The sequence below is a fragment of the Papilio xuthus genome, unplaced genomic scaffold (genome assembly GCF_000836235.2).
Source record: "Papilio xuthus unplaced genomic scaffold, Pxut_1.1 DF827714.1, whole genome shotgun sequence".
Lineage (NCBI taxonomy): Eukaryota > Metazoa > Arthropoda > Insecta > Lepidoptera > Papilionidae > Papilio > Papilio xuthus.
In genome coordinates, this window is record NW_013530935.1 from 1,115,882 (window position 1) to 1,128,941 (window position 13,060).

A 13,060-nucleotide genomic window follows, 5' to 3' on the forward strand; every position below is an offset into this window, starting at 1 on the left:
GCTTCATTCTCTTTCGAACCCTTCAATTAATTAAACTTTTGACTAGTGAATGCCTTTGGGTTTACTCATCTGACTGTATTTGCTGATTGCCAAACTTGGTGTTTATATGCTTGAAATAAGTAAACGGTTTAGAAATACGGATTAAATAAAATGTTAATCATATCAGATTTCTCAGCCATATTTGTATATTTTAGCAAATAAAATCGATTACGGATAATATTTAAATTACCTTTGTTTGTCCATTGATAAATTGCCAATAATATTTGGTATCGGAGATAAACTCATTAAAAATTATCGATGTTTGATAACTTTTTTAATGGAATCTTGACTGAATTTCGGTAACTTTTTTAATGAATTTTAATTGTAGTACGGACAGAAAAACATGACCATTTTAGTATATACGATTCGTTAATGAACCATTTCTGGGTCACTGGAGTTATACCAATTTTAATGACAATTAAAATCAAAAGCGTGACGAGATGAACTTGATTAAATGGGATCGACGCCCTACATTGTTTCGATTCAAGTTCGTATGTTCATACCATAAATAATTTTTAAATGATTTCAAAAATGGCCAGTTATCTTCAACTGTACTGTTTTGCCGCCATAATGTGATCGTATGTGGAACACATAATTTAATTGTAGCATATAAGAGTAAGTCAAGTGCTTACCCTTATCACCCTTAACTTAGGGTAGGCTCCGAGCCCCTCGGTGGGGACGTATAGTGAGCTGATGATGATGATATAAGAGAAGATTATTCAAAATTAAAAAAAAAATAAACTAAGTTTAAGTTTCACGTTAAATTCCTAAATAAGACAAAGTAAACGAATTCGATATGTACTCAAAAAATAATGTTGCAATAAAATAAAAATTCTCGGCAATATGTTGCCAAAATGAATACAGAGTTTCGAAGGTCAGAGGAAGCGTCTGTGCCAGGTGCAGGCGGAATGTTTGATCATTGAATATTTAAGAGCAGGATATACGGTTGTTGAGTATTGCAACACAATAATTATTGCGTGTCGAATTCGCAATGTTACTCGCAAAATTCTCACAACAAAAATCTCTCGAATACGTTATATCTGATCTTCAAAGATCTGTGTATATCAAGTGTAGATGAAACAAATCTATTCGTAACGTATTCTACTGGATTCTGTGAAATTTATGCATGTTAAACTTTCATTGTTCTTGTACTATGATAATTTTTTTATCATAAGGCGGCAAACGAACGAGGGGCCACCTGAAATCACTGAAATAGCGAAGTGACCGTTGCCCATAGACATACGCAAATGCATATGCGTTGCCTACCTTTAACCGACGGAGGAGAGAATGCACAGAAAGAAAATATTTTCCCTTCCCATGCATCCTCTCAACCGGAGAGTCTACTTCCACTTCTTATCCTTTCCTTATAAGAAAAAGGGTGGGAAGGGAAAGAGGACTTAATAAGGCCTCAGGGACACACACTTATCAGACGAAACGTGGCATTGCTTCCACTTCACACCTGTCTTCTGTGTGGTCGTGGTATTTCACCGGGCGAGCCGGACCAAATCGTGCGAAGATGTTAAAGCGGGCTCTACCGCTGTTAAAAAGAATTGCTGACCCACTGATTAATTGTCACTAAAGCTTCTTTTCACTAACTCATTCTTAAGCGTTTAACACGTTTTGTGATCACTGGTTTATCTTGATTCTGTTTACAAATGTCGATCTATTTTATTAGACTTATGCAATTTTATTCTTTACTTGCTAAAACAAGCCTAGATCATCATGAAAAAGTCGCTGTGACTTTCAAGTTAGCGGAGTAAATCATTTCACGACGACTCACGTCGATGTATGTACATAGAGCGTAACGAGATACTTGCAAGTTAAGGATACACTATTAGTTTCGTAGTTTTACGTTGCCTTGTGCGCGAAGGGGTTAAGTCGTTTGCATTATAAATAAGTATGGTGAAGTAGGCGCCTTATACTATCAGTTATCGTTAATCCTCGTATGTGGGCAATGTCGGGAAAGCCGATACGTTATAAAACGCTGGCCGTGCGAACGTTATTATTTATAGCGGGTGATCGCTGGAAAGCAGAGAGGAAAGTCCAAGCTACCGGTTCCTAAACATCGCTTCTCAAACTGCATTTGAATGCTATTTTAATGAAGTTCTCGCGAGTTATTATACTTATTAAAAAGATTACTTTTAAATATAAGGTGTTTGATGACATAGTCATTGGTAGATTCAATTTTCAATTTAAAAAAAAAAACCTTTTCTTGGGGATAACTGTGAGCAGGTTTGCCTTCTTCTTATATATAAAAATCTCGTGTCACAATTTTCGTTCCCATATTCCTCAGAAACGGCTTGACCGATTCTCATGAAATTTTGTGAGCATATTGAGTAGGTCTGACAATCGGCCAACATCTATTATTAATCCCGCGCGGACGGAGTCGCGGGCGACAGCTAGTATGATATAAAAAGGTTTTTTTTTACAACTAATAATCATGTGAATTTAAACGTCAATATTTAAATTAGCGCAAGTTTGAGAAGCACTGTACTTTATGGCCGGCTAATTCAGAAAGCAGGCGTAAAGCCTGTTCTACTAAATTTGAATTATTTAGATATTTTGATGACACCTTATAACACCTATGTTTATGAATTTACATAACGAAGACGGGTGTTGTAAATAATTATTTTATTTTGATTAATTTTATCATTTAATGAATATAATTAGTGGAATACTGATTTACAATTAAAAACGATAATTTTCAGCAAAGCCCAATTCATTAAACTTTGGAACTTTAAAGCTCTAGGAAGTACATTTTTTCATATTTAAGCTTCTCTTTAGGTTCAGATTTATCATGTAATACATTCAACAAGTAAATAATGCAAAAATTTTATTATTCATCATGTACCGTCCTCTGTTCATTGTGTATACATCATAAATATGAGTGTTTAGTTAAATGGATAGTCTCTGATTTGCTCATGAAAAACAAGGACTTTAAGTAACAAATTTTTCCAACAAACTAAATCCGCAACTATAGAAGAGAAAGTCTTATATGATTGTCACATAAAAGTCACATTCATAACTAGAATTTACAGTAATCTAGCATAATTAAACTCTTGAATTCCAGAAAGCAATTAGCTTGTTAAAGTGTTTGCACCATTTCAAAGTGGAAGCGACATGCGCAGCATGCGAAAACTTTTTGCCGTTCACCATAATCACGGTCGATGTCAGTACACACTTAATCAACGGGTAAACGTTGCATCCGCGACCCCATTTTCCCTCATTTACATACAGCGTTAGACTTATAGGAGGTATGGTGTAAATAAGACACGGAACAACTCTATTTAAAATAGAAATATAATCTTCAGCTTCTTCAGCTCACAATACGTTCCTACTGAGGGTCTCAGAGTGTACTCTACGCCTTAGCGTACCCCTAGGTACGCCATAGTCAAGTACGCTGGCCAAATGCGACTCGACTTCACACACATCTTTGAATTTCTTTTCATATATGTGCAGGTCTCATCACGATGTTTTCCTTCGCCGTAAGAACTTCGGAAATATATTCTAATTATGATATTAATTTGAGAAGACATAATGAAGAATATTATAATATCTTTGATTTTGTGTAAAAAAACAGATGTAAATATGTACATATACATGTTTTTTGACAATGTAAACTAACGAAAATTCAAGATATTTACGCATACATCGAAATTTACAACACTAACGTATTGCTTGAAAATCTCTAATTGTTGAATTTTATTCCAAAAACATCTCCAATATTAAAGCATAAATCATATTCTGAGATTGTCTTTGAACTTTGTAGCCGAAAAAATGCAATTTTGTTCAAGCATAAAAGCATCCACCGCTTACCGCTTTTGTCGTGGTACTCGCGGCCCGTGCGCGTCTAGATTGTAATGACATCTGCCCACTTGCAAACTACAGGAATTGCTGACACACTTTGATAATATTGTTAGTTTTCACTGCTGAGAAACTTATAGAAAACATACTATCGCAGGTTTTTCAATGGGAATGAAAGGGACAAGGAAAAGTAGGCTTTGTATTTCTTCTTTTAATTCTACAGTTTTTACCAGTTCGGTCTATCTTTAGCTAAGGACTCCCTAGTTGCTATGCCAACTTTTTTCGCGTCCTGATTTACGCCATCTATCCATCGGAGCTTTGGATCCTTTGGAATAATGTTAAATAAATAAGTTATTAAGTTATAAAATGATATATAAACACGGCTAAACACTGACGTATATTCGTCCGGTGGCGGCACCGACTAATTTCGAGCCCATCGGGGATTCTTCAGGATGAGTGGTACTGGTATTATTTCGCGGAAGCTCACTGACAACTAGTCGGTGCCGCCACCGGCCGAATATACGTGAGTGTTTAGCCGTGTTTATATATCAGTTTAGTATACTGTCTCACGAAAGTTTGAATAATTTTATTAAGTTATGTTTACAAAACGCGTAACTTATTTTGTCTAAATACTACGTGATAAAACTTAAGTAACACTAATTAATTATGTAAAATTAGTTTAATTAATGTAGGTACTGTATATATTTTCAATTTGAATTAACTAACCTATCATCATTGCATTTTTAATTTTAATAAATCCTTAAAGCTCACTGAAAGTCGGAATACCGTTTGATCGAATGTAGGCACTTGTTATATCTATCTAGAAGTAATATAACGATGTATTTTAATATAGAAAATTAGTAGTACGATCGTTTGTTATTAATAAAAGATACCACGTTAGTTAAATGCCCATAAAATTCGTATTAATAAGATTATAGTGTACACTTCTGAGTGACTCCGTCGGCGCGTTAATATTTAAACTATTTTAATAACCTTTGTGTTCTTCCAGACTATGTTCTACATCTATGCCAAATTTCAGAGAGATCCATGCAGCCGTTCTGGAGATACCTTGTAATAATCAGCCAATCAATACATGCATAAGAGTGTCGGTGGCTCATGGGTCAAGCACTTGACTTGCAATCTGCAGGTCCTGGGTTCGAATCCCGCCATGTACTAATGTGTTTTTCGATTTCCGATTTACATATGTACATTTATCCGACGTTTTTACGGTGAAGGAAAACATCGTGATGCAACTTGCACATATCTGAGAAGAAATTCAAAGATATGTGTGAAGTCAACCAACCCGCACTTGGCCAGCGTGGTTGACTATGGCCTAATCACCCTTAACTTTGGGTAGGCTCCGATCTCCTCGGTGAGGACGTATAGTGAGCTGATTATGAATACATTCACACATTCGCATGTATAATATTTCATATTATAAGATGTAAAGTTTGTAAAATTCAATTCTCACATGACGTTGAAGTTGTTTTTTTTTTAATTAGAGAGTTTCACCAATTTGCAAAATTACCAGTTTCATTATAAACAATATTTTTCTTTAAATTAAATTTCTTAATCAACATTTTTTTTTGAGAATTAAGAAATAATTAAATTATGTAACATTCGTGTGTACTTTCGTAAAAACAAATAACTTTGGTCCAGTTTAATTGGTAAAAGTAAGTTTTTTTCAAATTAAATTAATTAATTTAAATTAATCTGTTTTTCTTTTTATTAATTGCAAAATTTTTTGATCGATAACTGATCGTTGATTGCTCATTTTAATGAGATATATGAGAAACACGTCCGATGCTTTTAAAAGTATTATGGAAAAAATATTTTTTTAATCCCACAAAAAGTACTTTAATAAAAAAGAAATTTAAATTGAAAATATATAACTACAGATTATTTAAAAAAGATTGGCGCCAAATATCAACAAAATCCAGAAGTCGTAAATAATTTTATTACGTCTATCTGGTGGGATTTGAAGTTTTATGACAAGAGAAATCAATAGTGATGTCCATTACAGTAGCGATATATCGATAAAATTTTGTGACCCGTCGATAATTAGCTACTCCAAATCAGTATGACAATGTTTATAAATTGTGTGTGTATTCACATTAGTGAAAAACATTATTTATTTCTAAATACTTTGAAGAGTTTAGCTTTTGAAATATTCTAACTCATATCTTGAAAGTTTTACACCTTCCATTTGCAAAAAGTAATGAATTACGAAGATCGACAATCTTAATTTCCAGAATATATAACAAAAATAAAATGCTAAAATTTAAATAATTATGACAGCTCAATAAATTTTATTACCACAAATGTTGCAGGTAATTTAAAATTTAGTGTCGCAATGTTATTTAACTGCTGTCTATTCAACGTTAACCTTAATAAAGTTGAAAAATAAAACTCGCCTCGTTATGACATGAATTATATCTCCGGTTGAATTAAGTCTTATAATTGCATACACCTTGGATGTTTTATACATGGGGAATAAGTAAAATGTAAACTGCCACTTATAATTATAACGATATGCCTGAATATAACTTTTTAATTTTAATTCAGCCAAAGACAAACGACAAGAACACCAAACATTATTACCATCAATCCAACGTGGCATAAAATTATCATCGATTACAACATGCATCTGGTGAAGCTTCAAAATAACTTTCATACTTCGTTAAAATAAGTTAAAAGCAATCATATAATTAGTGTGATCTGTATTTTATAAATTAAAATAAAAAAGGAAGGCTCCTAATTCGTCAGTTTTTTTCTAATAATTTTAACACCCTCTATACACAACATATATGACATAATTAATTTCCCTCATATAAAGGTAAAGCTGTAGATTTTAAACGTTCAATTACGGAGCAAGTGGCTGTGGGGCGGAGGTGGGCGAGGGGAAGCACCACTCACTTGTGCCAATTAGACTACGTCGTCCGTGGCACAACACTAGCTCGAGTAGTCAGTACAAAGTACAACACAACTATTGCAACTCGACTCGAACTCGAATTTAGTTAACAGTTGTGTTCTTATACTGAAATCTATTTATTACTTAGGAAATATTGTTTACTTTACCATAATATTCTACTTTATATTTTTTTTCATAAAAAATCGGAATTAAGACCTGTTTTTTATGCAAGTGCTAAATATTAACTTAGAAAAGCGAAGGCGATGTGATTTATTTCTCGGAATTTCCACATAGGCAACACGTGATATCGTCATATTAATGGTAGAGTTCGTGCGCGCAGAGCTAAAACCTTGACATAAATATAGCCCATGTCAACTGGGAACAGTGTAGCTTCCCGTTTAGTAGTTTCGCAGCATTAAATGCAAATAAACAATCAAATCTTTCTTCCTTATAATATAAGTATAACAAAACATTTTTCTTTACTCTTGCACCATTTACTGCATCACAAAAATTACATATTGTCTTTGTAGTAAACGGCTTATATTTACGATCGAGTCGTAACAAATGGTAGGGTCTGTCCCGATTTCTTCTACCTAGTAGCGGTCTGCACTTAAAGCTAATATCATTTCAATTGGAGCTCTTGTGGTTTTTTAACGTTTACATTTCAGTTTTTTATCATTGTCACAATTGGACCACCTTCATATGTGCCCTGATCTTAATTCCGTGTTTTTTTACGCGAAAGTAAGCTTTATTAGATTATTGGAACTAATTTGTAATTAATATAATATAAAACACTGGTATAAATTAGTTTTTTATTTGCAAATAATGACAAAGAAATAAAAAAAAAATTGACTGCCACGCTCTGAGCCGTTAATTAGCCACTAAGGAAGACACTTAGATTTGTCATATAAAAAAATATTCAGCGGACCACTTAACATCTTACTATTATAAATGCGAAAGTATAGATGGATGGATGTTTTTTGAAGGTATTTCCGTACCTGCTCAACGGATTATGATAAAATTTAATACACGTGTAGAACATAGCCTAAAAGAACACATAGAAAACTTATTATGTTTTTTTTTACGCGTCGTCGGAGTTGCAGGAAACAGCTAGTATCTCATATTAAAGATACACAAAAAGCTTGTTACTTACTGCTGAGTTTTCTTGTCTAAAATTAATGACAAACTTTCGCAAGGAAATTGATACAATCAACGGAACATTGAATATAACAAGATAATTTGGTAAACAGCTATTAGCAAAAAAGTGCAATTGGTATGAAGTAACTCTGCATCTCGAAACTGCTTAAGTACCGCTATAAAAGCGGCTATTCTAAAAGCGTACGATATCTTTATCGCATACGATATCAGTGAGATTGTTTTATTTAACGAGGAGCTTTAAATGATTAGAGAAAATTGATGTGGCATGTTTAGTTAAAATTAACAACTACAGTTTATCGTGTTTTAACTAAATTTCTTTTTAATATTATTGAGAGAGATCTCCGGAATATTAGTGAGATTTAACTATTTGGAAACAAGGGCTAATGCGTTGTCAGTATTATCATCGGTACTTTATGTGTTGTTAAGAATTGGTTTAGGAATTGTAGATTTAAATAAAGAACTCAAAATGAAGACACTCCTTTTGTCGTTTAGATCCAATAAGCATACATTTTGATTAACATTTTTAGCAAAGAAAAAATTATGACATGGAATTCCATATTTAAAAAAAATAGAAAAGATTCGAATATATTTATGTTTGTATCAAACCTCTTTTCTTAATTTCTTAACATATCTAATTAAGAACTTTAGTAAATTATTTCTTTGTAAATAGATACACGGATATAGATCTATATAATCTCTCCATTGGACTATTGTCGTAAACCATATCCTAGCACAAGCCTAGAGCTTAGTTGGAATGGTAAAAGAAATATTAGTAAATTTAGAAAAAAATCTGCTAATATTTTTCTTAAAAAAATATCATCATCATCAGCTCCCTATACGTCCCAACCGAGAGGCTCGGAGCCTACCCTAAGTTAAGGGTGATTAGGCCATAGTCAACCACGCTGGCCAAGTGCGGATTGGTTGACTTCACGCATATCTTTGAATTTATTTGTAGATATGTGCAGGTTGCATCACGATGTTTTCCTTCACCGGAAGAACGTCGGATTAATTTACATATGTAAATTGAAAACTCGAAAAACACATTGGTACAAGGCGGGATTCGAACCCACGACCTGCAGATTGCAAGTCAAGTGCTTAACCTCTGAGCCACCGAAAAAAAAAATATAATCATCATATTATCATCATCATCATTAGCCTTTATCTACTCACTATTGGAGTCAATGTTTAAAACTAACTTACTTTAATATTACGTAACGCAATGTTTAATATTTTTAAATTCATAATTACCACCTAAAATTGCTACAGCTTTTTACATATGTCAATCGCCTCGCTATACGCACAATCATTCCGAGTACGAATTCCTTAATTATTTATTTGTTCATCAATGGGCACCGATGTATATTAAAATCTCTTTATATAGTTAGTAAAAGTTGGAATACAGTCCGTTGTACCGCAAATCGATTTAAAAACGTTTAACTCAAGAAAAATATAGTTGTTAATTTTTAACGAGTAACTTTTCGTGATAGTTACCTTAATAAGGTCTTTAAAAAACTAAAGGAAATTTTAATAAGCGATTATTTTTCATCTTCAATTTTATGGTTTCTTTTTGTGAATAGCATTTTAATAAATTGTAAGTAAATAGTGTTAGGAAATCCTACACTGTGCCGGTGTACTGGCACAACACTAGCCTTATTAAAATGTCGATGTTTATGTCCCCTCACTAATGATTCTGACACTTCACTTGGTAATGAAAACGTGCCATTTAGGCCATAGACAGACATTACGAATTATCATATTTACTGTGGTCCTGTGTATCAAGTTCACTGAGCTGACGACCAACCTCCATTAAATGGAGAGGCACTTTGAGAGAGAGAGAGAGACTGTGGTCCTGTCTTCCACTTTCATCTTATATATAAAATTCTCGTGTCACAATTTTCGTTCTCATACTCCTCCGAAACGGCTTGACCGAATCTCATGAAATTTTGTGAGCATATTGAGTATGTCTGAGAATCGGCCAACATCAATTTTTAGTCACGCGCGGACGGAGTCTTGGGCGACAGCTAGTAAATCCTCTCTTTATATACCACATTCTTAGTATATCGCCATTATCATTCAGTTAGTTTTTACTTATTTACTCGTAGTTTAAGTTTTAACCCAACATGAGTTTTTATAAGTAATGAATACGATAAAATAAGCGTTTCTATTTGTTAGGGGCAATGTAAACGGGTCATTACGTGGGCAGGTCGTTATGCAAATGAGTTGTCCGGGAGGCTATTGATCATTGATCATCATCAATAGGTCATTGAACCCATCATCAAACACAGGTCAATATAAATGTGTAACTCTTACCGTGGGTTTCTAAGGACGATACCAATACATTTTAAGTTCAGGAATTCCAGATAAGGAAACAAGATATCCGCCGATCATCGTGGCAATTGGGGTAGGCCAATGCCCGTCAGAGGGCGTCTTATGGTTACTAATCATTGGTTTCGGAGACCTAAATATTATATATGAAATTCTCGTGTCACAATTTTCGTTCCCATACTCTTCCGAAACGGCTTGACCGATTCTCATGAAATTTTGCGTGCATATTGAGTAGGTCTGAGAACTGGCCAACATCTATTTTCAATCCCCCTAAATGTTAAGGGTAGTCCACCCCAAAATTTTATTTTTTATTTTTTAGACAAACACGCGGACGTAGTCCGAGGCGACAGCTAGTCTCCATATAAAACATATCGTCATCCCTGCCATTGGCAATTCCAAACAATTTGTTTGAAACAGAGATTTTAGTTTCAGAAACCCACGGTTAGAAAGTTCATCAAACAGACGATAGAGAACAAATTTAATAGACTAGAAAAATAAAGTCTGCAAATTAGATCAAATAACGAACAATCATTGATGTGTTAAGAAGTACATATTTATTGTTGCGTGTGACCTGGTCGATTTATCATAATCCACAACTAAACCTTTTAAGTGACTTCTAAGTTAATGTTAAATGTTAAATAACTACATTACTTACATCAATAACTATTTCTCTAGTTAGGGTTCCGTACCTCGAAAGGAAAAAAAGGAACCCTTATAGGATCACTTATTGTCTTACCGTCTGTATGTCATGACCATAGTTTTAATTCGATCTCATGACTTAATAACAGCTATTACGGTACTCAGAGTCATGGGCGCTAAGTGTCTCCCTTAAATAACTCTTAACGTGGTATTCTAAGACTTAAATCTCCGTATAAAACGTATTATTACTTCTGATTTCGTCAAAACTAATGAGAGGGATTACGATATGTTTTATACAGAGATTTTGATCTCAGAAACCAACTATTAGTGATGTAGTTATCGACAAAATTGAAGTACTAGGAAACGACATGAATGTTGTTTTTAAAGTCATATGTTTATTTATAATAAAGTCGATAAAAAATAAGAATTCACTGACCTTGATTCCAAGCTGAAGTTACATTCTCATGATAGAAATACTCGTTCTCTTCTTCGTCTGACCACAGTACGCCTTCGATACTGGAAGTGATGCCAGCACAATCAGCGCCATCTATCATGGAACGGCGCGACAGTTGATCGTAACTTGGCGGTCGCGAGAGAGAATATGCAGAAATGTCAACTAAGGATGATCGAAAATTCTTGACGCTCCTACTATCTATCGGCCTATAACACCGCAAAGAACGAGTATCTTCAGACTTCACTGAACGAAGTGACCGACAATCGTAATTAGGACCTTCATTCGTAATATCTCCTAATGATACTTTGAAGTTATTGGATGATATGTCCCCTAAAGGCACTTCACAAGAGCGACGTTTCATACTCGTCTTTTGTGAAGGCGCCTCCCCAGTCGCTTGCATGTGTCGGCTCACGCCCGCGCTGTGCAAAAATTCGTTCGAATTATACATTTTTGTATTCGTTTTTTAAATTCTAAATCTTAACTATTCTGCTTTAGGAACTTTATAATTTGACTAATGCATTTTGGAATTATTCGTTTATTGGCCCTTAGATTTTAAGCAGATGGGTATCTGAAACAAAAGAAAATACTATGTTAAATATTTTACATAAGTAAATAGTATAGTTTGGTAATTTTTAGTTGCAGCGCCATCTACTGATAGATGTTGTAAAGACAAAACTTTTTCGGAAAACGAAAGTTCTTTGGTAAGCTTTTGCCGTGTATAAGTTTGGTAATTGTCCATAGATGGCGTTGTACTTAATCAGTGGTTTTACTCATGACACAAACATGGTTACAATAATTCCTCACACAAATAATTATTTCTGAAATTCAACTGTTGGTTGGTGGTTATATGTAACCGGACAAGTAGTTTATTTTTCGTCACTGATAAGTCAAAATAAGATTTAAATACGGAGATATTGCTAAAAATAATATTATATAAATATAATTTTACAAAAGAAAGTATGATACGAAATCGTGAATATATCTAAATTTTTACCAAAGATTTGTGGAATAGAGTAACGGGACAGGAAATTAAACCGAAGCAACTCAAAGAGCAAAGGCCTTCAACGTTTTTAAAAAGGAGAAATGGAATCATATAACAAGAGGAACCGCGGCGTGGGAAATGAGATAGCCGGGAGCATTTCACATGTCGTACTACTGTCTTATTTGAATACGCTTAAAGTAAACGCGTATGCAGCCAGTACCTAGACAATGTAATATACTTTAAACAATTCCTTTAATTAGATCTTTTATAAGAATTCTAAGAATATTATAATATCTCAAGGTTACAAAATAATTTTTCCAGATTATCTATACATGTTATAAATAAAATTTGAGTGTCTGTATGTTTTTTATAAGAGTAGGGAGCAAACTATATTTCGAGTCGACACTCCTTTAACCGTGGTAGAGCCTGCTTTAACATCTTCGTACGAATTGACCCGGGTCACCCGGTGAAACACCACACAGAAGACAGGCGTGAAGTGGAAGCAATTCCGCGTTTCGTCTGATGAGTGTGCGTCCCGGAGGCCTAATTTAGTCCTCTTTCCCTTCCCACTTTTTTTCTTATAAGGAAAGGATGGGAAGTGGAAGTAACCTTCCGGATGAGAGGATGCATGGAAATGTTCTCTTTCTGTGCATCCTCTTCTCCGTCGATTAAAGGTAGGCAACGCATATGCAGTTGCGTATGTCTATGGGCGACGGTCACTTCGCTATTTCAGCGATTTCAGGTAGCC

The 13,060-nt window shown here is 34.2% G+C and overlaps 1 protein-coding gene across 2 annotated transcripts in view; it reads right to left on the reverse strand.

Annotated features, from left to right (window-relative positions):
• rols (zinc-RING finger and ankyrin repeat domain-containing protein rolling pebbles) overlaps positions 1–11,898 on the reverse strand; it is a 144,096-nt gene extending 132,198 nt beyond the window's left edge. For both annotated transcript variants that reach the window (XM_013310733.1, XM_013310732.1), the window contains exon 1: positions 11,313–11,898. In XM_013310733.1, coding sequence (XP_013166187.1) covers positions 11,313–11,778 — 466 coding nt within the window. In that variant the 5' untranslated portion in view covers positions 11,779–11,898. The remainder of the gene's footprint in view (positions 1–11,312) is intronic.
• Between the last annotated feature and the right edge of the window lie 1,162 nt (positions 11,899–13,060).